Below are 16,846 nucleotides of genomic sequence, written 5' to 3'. Positions count from 1 at the left end.
ACTATTCTTGCTCCTCCCCCTTTAAGTAGCGTTTGTTCTTCTGATTGGCTGCCCCTCGCAAACACATTTGAGAAGAGTGCCATCATACAAACTAAACTGTGAGATTGTTATTTAGAGCTATAGCCTTGTTTATTGAGAACATCACCCAATGAAATGATTAAAACGGACCCACGCCACAGGAAGTCCCCGTGTGGTTTGTATCCACCATCAAATACTGATTCTGTCCACGTGAGCACAAAGCGTCAGGAGTCGGGAGATGCAGAAGCATCAAACAGTATCATTTATTTTCAGTTCACAGTGCATACATGGTGTGCATTTGTACCAGGTTACTCATCAATAGCACATTAGACTGACCTCAGTTACTTAAGACAGTTGTTTCCTCTGCAGTGGGAACATGCAAGTGTGCACAGTATCAGGAAAATCAATAAATGCCTCATCGAAGAGCTGATCGTCATTACGATTCCCAGACAGGGGGAGGGGGAAATATATATATTTTTAATTGCCGACTGTAACATTCAGTGTAAAAGTCGTGACATCGTCATCTTTGTAAAGAAGAACCTGTGCATGAACCCACACTCAGTAAAAGATGCTACATAATCCACCACCTCCCACTCACTGCAAATACACGCTTTCAGGACAACCCGAGTCCCGTTTACAGAGTCAGACACGCTCGGGGTTCTTTGTTTTAGTGTAAAGCTTCTCAAATGATCTTCACAACAGCAGCTGGACACTCGAACATTCCCTCTCACCCCTCCGCCGTTAGATCTACAGTAGCTAGTTTTGTTTGTTACATTTTACACGAAATGTTACATTTCACTCCAACACGCGACGTAAGCGTAACACACGAGACCGGATGTTCGCGTCCACCATTCTCAGTTTGATGGCGACGGAGGCGCGAAATACCGAAATGAAAGCAACAGAAAGCACAAGCAGCGCGTCCACGCGGCCACAGCCGTGTTTACTGTGTACGAGCAGGAGTCAGTACGTCCCTCTGAATGTGAACGGCTACATGGGACATTTGTCAATATCTCTTTTTTCCTCCAAAAATAAAATCTAAAACATTCAAATATTAGATAGAATTTGTTTTTACAAGATACAACACCGATCATATATTATCCATGTAAAATATACTCAAGCCAGCAAAAATACGTCTATTCAGCTGAAAATAACTTTTTCATTATGAAATCAACTCCTCTGAGAATTGTTCTTTTTTTAAATACAGAATAAGCTCAGCACAAGTTTTTTATTTTAAAAAAAAGAGCACACACAACATAAGGAATCCGCTAACAACCAAAGGAAAAGTACCTCATTTACAAAAGGATAAAGTAACCCCGAGATCTTCTCTTAAACACGAGCGGGAAGATTCCCAGCGACCACCGCAGCAAAGAAACCCTAAAAACACTGAGCGGAACCAGCTGAGCGCAGCCGAAACCCAACGACCAACGAAAACAACGCGAGTTCGTGTCAGGTTCGTTTCTCAGGTCCGGGCGGTGGTCAGAAACACGCACAGCCCAGCTTCCTACAGCGTACCTGCGTAAGGCACAGCACACGGACCAGCTTGCTCTTTAAATGTGGTTGTTTATTCGTTCGGGGGCAGAAAGCAGTCCAATCGTGACTTTATACGAAAGTAAAATCGAATCACTCTCAGAGAAACTTTAGTATTTGGCATGTTTGCATAGTACAGAAGTATTTTCTTAATGTTTACAGAGCACAGAGGGCAGCACACAAACGCTTCTGGAGTCTGTTTGGCTTTTTTCCTCCGTTTTGGATTCGCTAACCGATTCTTGGGCTTTTAGAAGCACGCCAGTGATTTTATGAGCAAATCGTTAACGCAGAGCAGCTCTCAGAAAGTGGAGAAATGGCTGCTATTAAACCGTCACACCGACTGGCGTCTGGCATAAATCATAAGAACAACGAACCATAAATGTAATATTCCCGAAAAGAAGAAGAAAAGCGCTCTGCTTCTCTCTGGGTTTGCGGTGACGCAGTGAATGACGGGAAGCCGCGAGGGCTGGACGCGGCGTTTCTCTCCACAGGAGAGTCTGTTACAGGAATGCTTCAGACTCTGTGCACATTACATCCATGTGGCTACTCTGAGAACTATATTGCTTCATTACAGTACAATCATCAACCGCTGCATTATAGTGCAGCGTGACTCCGACCCACGCACAGACCGTTATTCCCTGGTGTGAGAAAGGCGAAGAAAGACACGTCAGCAAATACTGTGAAAAGACCAAAAACCAGCCAAAGACTGAACACAGGAGTCTGATAGTGGCGAGACGCACAAAGCCTGATAGTTTTGGTCTTTTCAGGGGATTTGTTCATCGTAAAAATATAGAGCACCTCCTAGAAAGTTCACCTTTATTCACCCGCATAAAACTTCATGAAATCGGCAACAACTGGCCGTAATTTTGAGGTCAAAGTGAGAGTCGTGATGGGGGAGAAGCCTGGAGCAGGGATACTGGCTTTGACCTTTGACTGGGGTCTCTTCAGTGTGGAGAAAACAAAGTGTCCTGAGGAGATTTGGACATCACTGTGGACGCGACTGACAGCAGCTTAAAGCACATCATGTATCATTCATTATTCTATTAAATCGACAAAGGATCTGAGCGTCGCAGTGATTCTGATTACAAAGTACCTGCTGTGGCATCTGTAGATTAAGACACCAGAGTTTAAAAAAGAAATCACATGTCCGTGTAAGGCAGACATGTCACGCAGCGTACGGCGAGTCAAAAGGCCCGCCTCACCTGCTTTTTTGCTAAAGACTTTAGTACCTGGTAGGAATCATCAGCTGTTAATCCACATGTGCAAATTCATCATGTGAAATGATGAATTTGCCGCGACTTTATCGAAAATGCGTTTAGTGCATCGTTTGGGGTGAACGTGAAAAATACTAGACGACACAAAACGTTATTAAAGATCATTAGAAAGAAATACTGAAAATCTCCGTCTGCTGAAGTAACTTTTGTTTGCAGTTGTACTTTTTTAAACAAGTCATGAACTGGTGAAGCAGGTTAAACGAGGATGGTAACAGTTCGGCTGTGGTCTGTGGTTTTGGATCACAGTTCACGAGACGCTGCACTTGCATCCGATTCCAGAGGAAAGAGCCGACGACGTTTAGTTGATTTGTTTTTTTCCAATCGCTATAAATCAGGTTTTAAAATATGCAGACGGCTCATGGAGGGAGATCTCTGTGGCGCACCGCGTCCTCTTCCTGCTCCTCACTCGGTGGCTTTTTGTTTGTGTTGGCAGGTTTGGACGTATGCTCGGAGCCGAGTGTCGAGATTAAAAACAAAGGGAAAAAGAATCGTTTTGTTGCAGATAGCTGCTAATCGTAAAAGAAGAGTAAACCTGCTGCGTTTTACAGACTCAGGAGTCGTCTGCAGCTTTGCCCTGCACCTGGTGGTGACTGTTGTTAACTTGCGAGAGCTGCAGGCTGGTGTGGAGGACCGCGCCGAGGCAACACGTGGAGTTGATCTCCTCCAGGAGGCCTTGATCCTGCGCCGCGGGGGCCCCCGAGCCTTTACCCTGACCCAAACACAGGCCGAGCCCGAGGAGCCCCTCTTTGGACATCTCCTTCTCCCAGGGGACCTGCACGGCTGAATGGCTGGTCCTCGACGGGCTCCCCATGCCCTCTTTGCTCTCCCGCCTCTGGAGGGCCTTCTGCTGGTACTGCCTCGTCGTCTCCTTGGACATGACCTTCCTCCTGAGCACGTAGGTCGAGGCAGTCTGGTTCTTGGCCTGCTGAGGCTCCGAGCCGCTTTGAGGGTCCGAGATGGTCCGCGCCCGCACCCCCGGTGCAGGAGAGCAGCTTGGGTCAGAAGCAGATGCTGAGGAACTGTAGGTTTGTGCGAGAGTGGGGGACGACCGCAGAGGTGCGACTCGATGGGACAGCGTTGGCGAGTAAGAGAAACAATCTCCCGGTTTCCACGCTGTAGGCAGCGGGTCGGGGTCGGACTGATGAGGATTCGGCACTGAGACGTTGGCGCTCTGGACTGGTGGGCTAGCAGCGGGCGCCGCAGGGACTGCTGCGGATTTGTTTGACATCTTCAGGCTGCTCTTGGTGGGCTGCCTGCGTGGGGACGGTGGAAGGTGTTTCCCGTGGACCACAGTGTCATCCTGACCCGTATTCCACCCGCTTTGATCGCCGCCTCCACTACAGCTGCTCTCATCTGCAGGTCTGGACTCGCTGCAGGGCGTGGGCTTGGTCTGGCAAACAAGAGGCAGGCGAGTCACCACATGTTCACCCTCGCTGTTATTCTTTATTGACTAATGCATATGATGACCTTTGACCTCAAGTCAGAATGAAGCCGTCTTTAGATATGTTGGATTTACTCAAAACTTAGCAAATAAAAAGGTGAAAGCAGACGCAGAAAGCATTTCTATTTCCTGTAAAAAGAGACTCGTCCTACTCTACATTTTCTTGCGTACCGGGGCTTTGTAGTCTAAATCATCCACGGACAAGAAGAAGTCCAGACTCTTGGCGGCACTGAGTCTTCCTTGGTCCATCGTCGTGGTCGTCAGAGAATCCAGGATTTCTTCCAGAAGGTTCATCTGGCCCGACTGAGAGGAGTCGATGTCCAGATCGAGAGAGTACGAGTCATCGCTGTCCTCGTTGTAGGACGGCACGTCGCCGCTGTCCTCTGAGGAGACCCTGCGTTTGGAGGAAAAAGAGCGAAACGTCCGATTACCCCTTCATCTGTGTGCACGCGCGTCCAAGAGATCATTTTTCACAAGATAACCACGTTTTTATGAGAGGGTCAAATGCAATATGCTGCTCAACATCATACAAATGACATCACAATTCCATCAACGTGCTCCTGCCCAGTGTGTCCACTAGGGGGCAGTGTCGCCATGAGGGAAAAAGAAAAAAGGAGGACAAAAGCACTTCTGCACATAACCAACTTTTGAATCCATCACCCCAAGTTGTCATATCTTGACATATCGATCCAAAACTGAAAATGGCTTCACTCACTTGCTTGCATTGTCCAGCTCCTCATCATCAAGCCCATAGCCCAGCTCTCGAGGGCCCATGCTCATGGGAGACTTGCTGAAGTTATGCTGTTAATGAGAATAAAAAGGCAGGAGGATGTAGTTAGAAAGAAAAAAATAACGAGATAAAACAATAAAAATGGACCCGAGGGGGGTTGGGGGGGGGTGTCTCAGCTTCTCAGTAAATAACACAAGACTGCTGATAAACACGAGTCCAGACAGAGTACGGCGTTCTGCTGAGGTGCAGCTTTTCATAAAAGTACGACTTGGGATTCGACAGAAAGAAGAAGAAAAAATGAGTGCGTGTCTGGTGGGTCCCCATAAGACGGGACTAATAGCCTGTTTTAACGAGCCCGCGTCCTCAGGGTGGAGACTAAATTTGTCAAATTTGGGTCTGGGGATAAAAATCTTTAAGATCCCCTGCAGTGTTTTATCAAACTCAGCATTAAACATGAAGTAAAAGGTGCTGGAGAGTCAAGATACGGCCAGCTACACCAATAACTTGCATTATGGCACCAGTGCATTTGACACTGCAGCGTGGTGAATGATCTGAGCGCACTGCGGTCGTCTGACACGGTGGTTTAATAAGCCACCTGTGTACCGTGTTTAATGGGCGGGTTAGGGAAGAGACAGAAGCTTTACAGCGCAGGGGCAGGACTCTCCCCGGGGGAGCCCAAATCTGCCCCGGGCCACTTATTAACATGCCTTCCACTAAGATGCACATGTTCCTCTCACTGCGTTCATGTTCCCTGATGTTAACTCATCTCACGCTTTCTAATTCACACTCTTTACATTTTGCTCATTTAGCTTTCTTTAACAATATCTGTGTTGTCTTTAAGCGCCCGTGGGTGCAGTTACAGCACCGCCGCAGTGGGTTACAGCGATGTTTTCTCTGCTTTTTAATACCACTTTTAGGCTCCACCTCTCTGCACGTTTCTCTTTAAACTAACGTAAGCTGCGTTATCAAAGGCCGTCACCCAGAAAAAAAGATGTTGTTCAGCCTCAAAAGTGATCAGAGTGTCAGGAAGGAACTCTGAGGATGATTGCGATCGTGCACCGTGACTCAAACGCCAGAACAAAGAGCGAGAGAGGAAGGTAAACGAGTGAAAACGGGAAGGAAGGAAATGTAGAGGTGAGGCAGGATTCCTCAAAGCCCCAAAGAATGATGGGAATGGTGTGCGAGTGTGTGTTTGAGGGGCGGGGGCAGTTTGGAGGGGGTCAGTATTGGAACGGTGAAGCAAGCCGGTCTTGATTAGCTGACGCAGTGCCAGCCAGACAGGCGGAATGTAACGTGTGGCTGCGCTGGCCTCATTTAGGGCCTGTGTGCACGCACGTGTGCACGCACACACACACGCATGCACACACACACGCATGCACACTATTACAAAAAAAAAAAACACACACAAAGAGTTAAAGTGCCATTTTCTCCATAAAAGTCAGCCGAGGAGATGTGTGCAGTAGCCACTTAAGCCTCTCAGCCATCGGGCTAAACACAAACACATGTGGTGGCACTGCTGATTGGCCGAGCCGCTCCCCTTCTATGGTAGCTTGGAGCTATAATGAAAGAGATTTCAGAGGGGCTCAGGCCTGGGATCCCTAAACAGCTTTTAATGGATTCCTGTGTCAGGGCAGTAAATCTGGGGCCAGGCCGGCACGCCAGCCAGCAAAGCACGCCAGCAGAGCGAGAGATGCACCTGTGAGACACTCGCGGAGCGTCGGCTTCGGACACAAAAATACTTTCTTAAACACTACAGACGCATGTTCTATATCCTTTATGAACGCAGCTCCTCTCTCTGCGTGTAGGTGTTTATTAAAGCGACCGGACACAGGTCACGACGCCCGGCCTCTGATCTCGGTTACAGCTCTGTCTACACAACAGGAAGTACCGCAGGGAGCAGTAAATAGATGGGACGTCACTTCACGGCTTTATCAATTTGTCATTCCCTCTCTTCACTGTGACCCTCAGAGCAACAGGAAAGACCAAACTATTTACAACAACGAGGCGTTTCACAATAAAAGAGCAGGGGTCGCTTTATCACTTCTTCTTCTTCTTCTTCTTCGTTTCTTTAACGGCCAGCATACTGAGTTCATTTAACCGCCGTCATAAATCAAAGTGTGCATTTGGTAGTTACTTGATTACCGGCTCTGCGGAGCTGTCACAACCAAGAGCAGCGGTTAAAATCGGAGCTCAGAAATGAGATTGGCTGCACGTCGATGTGAACAACAGCAAATAAAATATAAATACAGAGACATGCACGCTGAGATATTCCTAACCAGTGCAAACAGGTCTGCTGTTACAGCTGCGACAGCTCTGTCACCGTCCCACATCGCCACAGGCCTGACAGGACCGAGGAGAGCACCGAGCAGGAGAACAGCACATTATCATACCGCTCCTTCATTAGCTTCTCGCTGTCGGCTAATGGGAAGCTGAAAGGCGAAAATGAAAAAGCGATTCTCGCTCCACGCCTCCCGTCTTTCATTTCCTTCCCTCCATCACTCGGCCGTCAGTGACAGATGTCACCGTTTCCGTCTGTCGGGCTCTCCGTTCCTTCCTCCTCACCACGACAAGCAGGAGTCGCGAAAATAATAAAAACAGGTTATTTAAAAAAACTCTCGGGGGTTTGTCAAATTAAAAACAAGGATCGGCGGATTTTATGGACTTTCTTAATGCATTACTACTGGAACTGAACTGTAATTGTAAGCATGGCGACTATAAACAAGCTAAGATTACATCGAGCAAAGACACGCAAAGAAGAAAAACTCCGATTCGATTCATTTCTTCAGTCGGGGAAAAGGTCGCCACCGTGCTTCTGACAAGCTGTGTTTGGACAAAGTTGGTCTCTCCTCCGCTTTCCTTCCCTGCATGACCAGTTATACAGAACAACTCTCTGTGACAGGGCCAAACGCTAGTGGGCTTTAATAGCTGGTTGAACATTATACATTTCATATGGTATTTCAGAGCGGGCACTAATCTCACAGCTTGGCAGTGTATGTAAAGAGATTCCAGTAAATGCAAACAAACCTCGGGGAGAAGCAAAGCCTTTGCAGAAGTACGGCCAAGTGTCTGCCTGTTTAAGAGCCGCTCACTCGAAAAAGGGAGAGGGGGAAAAAAGCGGCGTTTGAGGAGCGATCCACTGCTCCTCTGTCCAACTGGCTGTTGCTGAAAGCTTCCTTTTCACTCAAACCAGGAGCCGTATAAAAGAAGACGAAATGTGCATTATGCTCATTCTGTCAAACCAAACACCTCAGGTTAAAAAAAGAAAAATCGCCAGGTGTCCTTCAGTGGGTGCGATGCAGTACTTTGAAGCTTCCAGGAGATGGCACTTTGGTTTCAGCCAGGAAGCCGGCGGGTCTCTGAAGACCTTAGAAACTAAGTGGAGAGGAGACTGCACATGCATGCAGATACCAGGGAAGCACACAGAGCAACTGTACGCTAACACATCCAAACTGCTGCTACTAATGCGCAGCGTTAATCTTATGATGAGTATAACAAACCTATTCTCCACTCAGAGTCACATTTAAAATTTAGATTATTGAGCTGTGACACTTTCAGATCCAAGCACTTTACCCAGACGGGTCTGTGTGCTGTCCCCGTTAAAGCATCTTCATTTACACAGAACATAAAGGTAATAATGTCTTTAAAACACATATCAGTAAAAACACGTTTGATCTCGGAGACAAATGATAGCCTTTCATTGTCGCACGCACACATGCACACATGCACACATGCACACATGCACACATGCACACACTCGAGTATCCTGCAGACTTTGTTCCTGTTTTACATCTGTGCTAGCTTCCTGTTTCCCTTCAACTCTGAGCTGGCATTTCTCCTGCTTCACCAGGTGAAGAGTCCACAGCCCGGGGGCTGAGCCCGGCCATAAGCCTGCTGGCTGTCATTGCCCATAACGCTGTCCCGACCTCTGCTCTCCTCTGCACGCCTAACAGCTGTCATTCAGTTGCCTCCAACCTGAGGCGAACTGATAAATGCATGTTTGTGCACAGCACTCAGATACAGCCTCACATACTAAAGGGATGAGGTACAGACAAAGTTTCTATTCACAGATGTTTGGAGCACAGTGCCACATGAAACACACACACACACACACACACACACACACACACACACTCACACACACACACACACACACACACACACTCTCTCTCTCTCTCTCTAAGCTAAATCTTGAGCAGAAACTGGTGCTCACAGGAAACCATACAGGAGCCAGAACACTGGCTGTTTGTTGCCCCGTTCAGCCTCGTTTCTGTCAAACGAAAGGATTACTCCCACATTCTTAATCAACACGCTCACCAAACACTACAAATCACCCACAGTGGCGGAAGCAGCTGAAATATGAATGCATATGACAGCAGCACTTCCTCTCTGGTACACGTGTTGGCTGATCAAATAGAATAGGAATTTGGTAACTCTGATTATTTCGCTATGATTAATTAAAGGAGCTTCTGCGGGATCATTCGTTTCATTTCAAGGACACACGTTGGCGTTTGCAGCGTCTCTGCAGCTGACGTGTTTCAGGTGGACGGCGCTCCGACGGTCACTCGGTTAAATGTACGGTGGAGGCGTCGCTGATGGGTTTAGTGCACGCAGCACAAAATGCTTTAATAACAAATTAGCTGGTAATATTACCTTTATTAGACGTGTAACAGCAGTGTATTCTCTCCTGGCTCAGTGACGCACTGACTCCACTTGTTGGTCAATTAAGTGCAGAAATTAAGGAAAAGGTGCAGAAAATCTCTCAAAATAATAAAAAACAGACGCTCATGTTTCATGATGTGTTTACCGGATTGTTTTTAAAGCAAAACTCTTTGCCAGTTTAATAAGTACACTTAAAATAAGTCTGCATGAACACACACATTCATGACGGTGTTACTTTTTACATTTTCACTGTAGGTTTTTATCGCCTTGCACTGAAAGCTATTTTTAATCATCGTTTTACCCTCATTGATCTTAAAAGTGCACAAATATTTACAAGGATTTTTTTTGCACGGTTGAGACAAATGTTTGCTGTGTGGTTAGAGACACGACAAAAAACCCCTAAAGATTAAAAAAACTCTTTTAATGATGAGCGCGGGCCAAACGTGCGGGCGCGAGCGAGGGAGGCGGATCAAGGTGCTTCTTTTCCACTTTACTTAACCGTTATTTAACTGGGTTAGTCCCACTGAGATCAATTTCTCGTGCGAGGAACACCTGGTCAAGACGTTTGTGGGCAGAACAACAGCACGAACATTTCATAAAAAGCTGAAGAAAATAATTTAAAAAAGAGACGAGTGAGACACGGCGAGCGCGAGAACAACGGTGACGCTCGTCTTTAGATCAAATGTAAATGTGCTGCACTAAGCGGTTCAAAGTATAGAAATTACTGACGTAGAGAAAAAACTACAGACTATTTGTTCAAAATACAATAAAATATTGAGGCCTGCACCTGCAGCCGAGGATTTATGTGCATGAATATTAATTAATATCCATTTCATCAATTAAACCAAGTAGTGTTTGCAAGTGCTTTTGATTTGTGTGAATTGGTTAATATGCTAATAGAGAAAATCAATATTATGAGAGCAAAGAACGGGAGCATCATCGGGAAGAGAAACTGATGGACTACATCTAAACACAAACACACAAAGCGGCGCTGTGGGACACGCCGTCCTGTGTCCTGCGTGTCCCTCCTCCAGCGGTCTCCAGGGACCCGTTACTGTGGCAATGAGCGGGCCTCGGCGGTACGAGCGGGGCTGTATATCCTGAATGTTTGTGGGGGTGCGCGCGCATGCCGGCTGGGGGGCGGGAGGTGTCCGAGGAGGCCTTTAGAAAAGCCCTAATTGCCGTTCCTCTCTTCTCCCCGGCCGTCACACCTTCCTCTGCGCTAAGACTTTCCAGCCTCATCACACACACAGGAAATACAACACTAATTAGAGACAGCACAACCTCTCCTAATCACACTCTTACACGACTGTGACCAAAATGTCAGAATGTGCACGCAGGCGTGTTTGTGTGTGTGTGCGTCTTTAAAGCTGGGAACTGGGAGTCCATATATTCGTTTAGCAATAAGAGGTGGAAAAGCTCCAGCCTGGACCAGCCGAGCACAGACGCGAGGCAGGAGCAGAAGCAGCATCCTCGAGGCTGTGTGCATTTGTTTAGCACAGATGTGTGCGACTCCAACGGCGCGATGCTAAATCTACACATTTTCATTTACACCGCGCTGCAGCGTCTAATAGTTAAACTACAGAGTATTTTCTCCTCGCATATTTATTGATGAATGTGTGTTTTGTGCGTGTGCACGCTCTGCACACAACAAAGAACAAAAAAAAAAAAGTGCTAGCACTTATGGTGCACAAGCAAATTCTTCAGAGGAAACGCTGACCAGCAGATGAGCTGATTCGACTGTCCGTGCTGTTCAGAGGAAAACACTGAATGTACAACACGAGCGCATTGAACGAGGAAAAAATGCTTATCGTTACATTTGGCACCCTGACAAACTACTGTACTTCTGAGAGATGCTACAAGAGAGACAGAGAGCTGGGGGAGAACGAGGGAGGGAGGGGAGTCAGAGAGATGTGGGGGGGAGGGAGTGGACTGAAAAGAGTTCAGAGGAAAAACACTGAATCCATTCTGGTCAAGTGAAAGTGAGCTCTGCTGTAATCAGTCAGTGTAAATGTAGTTAACTCATTTACTGATGTGTGTGTGTGTGTGTGTGTGTGTGTGTGTGTGTGTGTGTGTGTCATACCCGTCTCATCTTCTGCAGTCTCCTTGGAGACAGGCTCTTGGTACTGGTTGGAGATCCTGGATAGACCACGATCCCCTCCTCTTCATCGTCCTGACAAAGAAGATGAATTTCGGTTACAAAACAGGCGTAAATATCGACGTCCGTGCAAAACAGCAACGAATGCAACGAAGCCGTCTGATGCCGCCTCGCAGTAACGTTACGTTAAAGGTTAAGCGATCAGTCTCTGGCTGGTTTTCGACAAATCCACGTGGCTTTACCTGGTTTCCTCTGCGTGACACAGTTTCAACTATACGTGGACGCTTTGTGATGCAGAAAATACTCAGTGCACCAAATTAGCCGGAGAAAAAAGAATCACGAGCAAATACACGTAACTGCTATTAAAACTGATGAGAGTCTGGTTGTTCTTCAGTCTCAGAGCCAAAAACAAACTTTTCACTTCTACGAGACATTTTTCAGCACGAGACAGATGGATGCCTTTCGCTCTGTCGCTTGAAACATTTCCCCCTCAGTTACGACAACAACAACCACGGTAACCACCTCTGACGCATCGACATGCTCGTGCTTTTAGGGCCCCCGCTTGGGCTCGTGCAGCTGGCAGCAAAAGAAATCCGGTGCAGTTTGAATCGCATCATAAATTAATTTCTCTAAAAAGGAAACGTGTTTAAGCGGAGAATCAAACACTTTCCGCACCTCTGTTTGCCGCCGCTGCGCCCTCCCCTCCTGCTCATCATCAGCACCCTGAGTCTCTCGGTTTCCCACTGACAGATCAAACTGCTATTGCCTTATCAAATCCATCAGGCTTATGGAAACATACACCTCGTTACATTAGCTTTGAGGAAATCACAGGCTCGCTGATGAAATATGCAGACAATAAAGAGAGAAAGAAGGGGCTGCGGCTCGGATGACATGACAGGCCATAGCCAGAGGGGCGCTGGTTAAAAATGTACAGCCCTGAACAAAGCGCTAAGCAGGCTTCAACAGTCATTAAAAGGCCCCTACGTCAGAATCACACACTCCATGTAAAGCAGCTTTCCTGTCTGTTTCTATGAGGGAGGCATGTATCCATCCAAGGGCCTCCCAACAAAATGATGTGTGCGCGGGTGTGTTTGCACGCCCCCGACAGCGTGCGAAGGTCCGGTGCAGCTCACCCTTGCTTTAAGTATGCCCCTAAAGTCCCGGATCCCCTTCTTAGCATGAACCTTGGCCTAGGAGGGAAACACACACACAGTAAGACACAGATTACACACAAAACATGTTGCATTAACATTCTGTTCTGGTTTCATGTAACATCAAGAAATACTTTGATCCCCGTGGCAAAAAAACATGCAGACAAGAGGCGGGATGAGAGAGCCTCGCACATCCAGCGGGGCACCCGGCCACCCTACCGTAGGCCACATAACAACACGCTCATCTAATATTTACTAGCTGTGAACAATTCTCCTGATTGTTGGCGACTCGTCGGCCAAGTTTGAAAAAGTTCATTTGAAAACCTTTAAAAACATCTTTAAAACCTCTTTTTCTTCCAGGTTTGAATCCTTGTTGTGCACAAATGCAAAGCAACACTTTACCTTTGACACGGCTGTGTTGAAGAGCGCTCCTCCTCTCTGTAACACACGGAAACTGTCAGTCAGGGACGGGCGCTTGGGGCAAACGCACAAACATTCAAAAGAACATTTGAATCAATTACTGCTACAGCCGCAGAGATGCGGCTTTATCGACTTTCACTGCAATCAGTCTGGCGACAAATGAGTTCCGGCTCACGTTAAACCACACCGGGCGATCGCACCGATTGATCGGCTCCCTATGTCACTCGCCACACGTTGGCCGCAGCACGACTTACAGCGCACACCTTAGCTACAATCTACAAAACAACACAGCTGCTAACAGCGACGCATAAACACCAAACAGTATCAGCGAGCAGCGACAGACGACGTGGTTTTATTTAGAAGCAGCCTAGAACAGTGATAGAAAGGATGGTATGTGATTGATTCGTACTTTGAGTTCTGCACACTGACATTATGGCACCCAGCATCTCTCGCCGCCTTTCTTCTTTGTCTCTCCGATTTGCTGCTTTTTTCCTTTGGCGTCTCAACTCTTTTTCTCTCTGCTGGGTCTTTAGTGTAAGCACAAAGCGTCGGCTAAACGGCTAAACAGAGTAAATGGCAGGCAGCGTTTCAGAAGTTGGCAGAGGGAGAGGAGAAGAGGGGCCGAGGTGAAGGCCCCTCTTATAGATCCCTGTCAGTCAGGAAATATGAACTTTAACAAACCTTTGAAGAGCACTCTAGAGGACTAATTCAGCCTTAGCTGACGGCTTTGGGGGGGGTGAGTGAGAGAGGGAGAGGCCAAGGTTGTGGTGAGGTGGGGTGGGGGTGGGGGGGCTGTGACAGAAATGAGAGAGCGAGACAGACGGATAAGAGAAGAGGAGGAAATGGCCAGAGAGAGATGAAGGCGGGAGAGACGCGTGTTCTCGGCGTGGTTCAGCGGAGTAACGCCCGTGTTTGCTGCCAGATCAACACGTCATGTCGGAGGACGTCTTGTCACGTCAAATCGCTTCCGTCTCCCTCCCCGTCCGTCTCCGCTGTCCTGCTGCACGCGCCGCTTCACACGCGCCCAACTGCACTCGAGCTCGATCTGCGCGTTCAGGCGGCGCCTTCATTCCAAAGGCAACGGCGAGGCTTCAAACGCCAAGTCGCGCCTGTCATGCTTTCAATTAAGTATAACTCGGGAATAATATATATAAAAATAAAAGCACTGGGAAAGGTATAGATATAGATACAGCATGTTCGGTAAATACCTTTACGGTGTGCATCCACTGCTGGTAAGACCGAGAATTACCTGACAGGACGTATAAAACAGGACATGTGATTAATCGTTCAGGGTTCGAAAGAAGCCCCATCCTGGCTGCTGGAAATGCAGCCACAGTGAAACATCGTTATGCTTTTGGTAAAATAATCGACTGTTAATTTATTTTGATCATGCAAACAATAAACAGCAACATTTAGCAAAGAGAGAAAAATACTACACAAAATAAAGTTAATATCACATCATGACATTTTCTAGAGACTTTCACTTAATTTCAACATTTTCATGTCTTTATAGTTCGAGAAGATCATATTTTTAACTCTTTTTGAACTGTTTTCTGTTGGACGTTGCTTCAGCTTCACTCCATGCACACAAACACTGAAGCTTTTTCTTGCAGTACGGACCTTCACTTACAAAAACCCTTCAATTATAACTTCTTTAAGAACAAACATACTCTGAATATTTCCTGGCAGTTCCTTATTTTTTGCTTTGAATAGAATTTGTGCTGTTTGGAATTTCACTAGATCGGCACATTTCAATATTTCAGACTGCAGTAACCTGTAACCTGCAGCGTGGATGATTCAAACTGCGTTTTTTGAAGAGTACAAAGTGGATGTAATGTAGTTTTACAGTTGTGGCCCCAGACCTCTGCACAGTAGCTTAAGTAAGGTGAAACCAGTGAACAGCAGAACATGGAGGCATGTTCTGTCTAATACCTGCTTTGCCTTGTTTAGTGTTGAGTTGAAGAATTTTGGGCCCAAACTGACCCTTGGGGTACATCACAAGCAATGTGCACATAGGGAGCATTTAATTTCACAAACTGCTTCCTGTCAGTTAAATAACTCTGGACTCGATCTAAAGCGACCCCTCTGACACCATAACGTTCCAGTTTTCTTATTAATATATCCTGATCTATAGAGTCAAATGCCTTTGTCATGTCTATGGAGATTTTCTATAGTTCTCAGGCTCTCCTATCAGACCACAGTGTGGTCGGGGTCAGAGTTCACACTGAAAAGCTTAAAAGCACGACGGCAGCAACATCTGGATGGCACCGCTTCTTTTCTTTACCGTCTAAAATCTGTGTTGCTGCGATTATATGATCAAATTTGTCCTGCGAGGCTTTGTTTTAACAGGAAACAATAAGCTCTTTGGTTTGCACTCTGCTAGGTTCACACGTGCGTTTTATTATCGGCCCGAGAACAAACAACACTCAGGATGCGTGTGAAACTTTAAACCTGAGAACAGCAAAGAGCAACTGCAAGTCATGACATCGGTGTCACTTATATAATAATCAGTGCACTAATATTTAAAATCGACATGGTTGCAGCTGCGATATCTTACAGCAGGCCTCAAACACTGAGTGAACATTTCAGTTTTTTTAAAAAGGCTTCTAATTATTTTCAGTTTAGCGGCCTCACCTCGTTCTGTTCGCTGATACTTCCTGTGCGTTGCATTAAAATATGGCAAATAAAAATAACGCAGCTAATTGACAGACAAGTCCAGCAGTACTCACTTCCACAGAAGCCCCCCTCTGTGATCTCTTCTTCAAACACGTCAGTGAAGCCACGGCCTGCGTTCAATTTGGCCAGCCGTCCGTCGATGAACTGCAACCATAAATTTAAACATGCTTATTAAAGAAGGGAGCCGGGGGAGGGGGTGGGGGATGTGAACACACTCACACAGATACAAACACTCCAGCAGCCACAGAGGGGTGTTATTAATCCTACCTGACGGAAACTACATCCCAAGATTAGTTGGGCTGCAGGTAATAGGGATTTGGTAATGCGGAGCAGGTGAGGGATTAGAGCAGCAGACGACGTGCTACACTCTGTCTGAGACACGAGGAAGTTTCATTTCCTCCCTTTGTAACGTGGCGAGCAGAAAAACTCGCACTCGTAAATATGGACTTAACAGCTAGACAGCGACACGTTTCACGAGCGCAGGCGCGCGTAAATATGTTACGCAACCACAAGCGCAACACAAACGTTTGCAAACACAAAGTAAACATTTAAGATGAACAGAATAAACAAACAGCATTCTTTAAGAAGCATGAAAGTAAACGGAGTCGCCCAGACTCAGGCTGCAACTTAAAAAAGCAGAGACGGGAAACTGAATTATACGTGTAACAGCTACAAAGACATCAAAGGCTTTGTTCCTTAATATTTTGGCCTATCATAAGATTTGTGGTGTGCCAAGCAGTGCAGATTCTTATTAGTTCAATGTTTTATGGCTCCGTGTTTGGGGTTTTTTAGGGGAAAGAAACTACAAATTACATTTCTTGCGCAAGTGGTGCGTTTGTGTGTTATCTCTCT

The 16,846-nt window shown here is 46.6% G+C and overlaps 1 protein-coding gene across 4 annotated transcripts in view; it reads right to left on the bottom strand.

Moving 5' to 3' along the window:
• Positions 1-257: 257 nt before the first annotated feature.
• Positions 258-16,846, bottom strand: part of dennd1b (DENN/MADD domain containing 1B) — a 91,666-nt gene continuing 75,077 nt past the window's right edge. For all 4 annotated transcript variants that reach the window (XM_042225525.1, XM_005933782.3, XM_005933779.3 and 1 more), the window contains 8 exons: positions 16,048-16,138; positions 14,527-14,567; positions 13,301-13,336; positions 12,881-12,937; positions 11,733-11,822; positions 4,976-5,061; positions 4,432-4,654; positions 258-4,209 (listed from right to left, as the gene is read on the bottom strand). In XM_042225525.1, the coding sequence (XP_042081459.1) occupies positions 3,370-4,209; positions 4,432-4,654; positions 4,976-5,061; positions 11,733-11,822; positions 12,881-12,937; positions 13,301-13,336; positions 14,527-14,567; positions 16,048-16,138 (1,464 nt within the window). In that variant the 3' untranslated portion in view covers positions 258-3,369. The remainder of the gene's footprint in view (positions 4,210-4,431; positions 4,655-4,975; positions 5,062-11,732; positions 11,823-12,880; positions 12,938-13,300; positions 13,337-14,526; positions 14,568-16,047; positions 16,139-16,846) is intronic.

The sequence above is a fragment of the Haplochromis burtoni genome, unplaced genomic scaffold (assembly GCF_018398535.1).
Source record: "Haplochromis burtoni strain Fernald_Lab_line unplaced genomic scaffold, NCSU_Asbu1 Contig_173, whole genome shotgun sequence".
In the NCBI taxonomy this organism is placed as follows: Eukaryota; Metazoa; Chordata; class Actinopteri; order Cichliformes; family Cichlidae; genus Haplochromis; species Haplochromis burtoni.
Note: the sequence above shows the minus strand (reverse complement) of the source record. Positions and strands in the feature narration are given on the sequence as shown.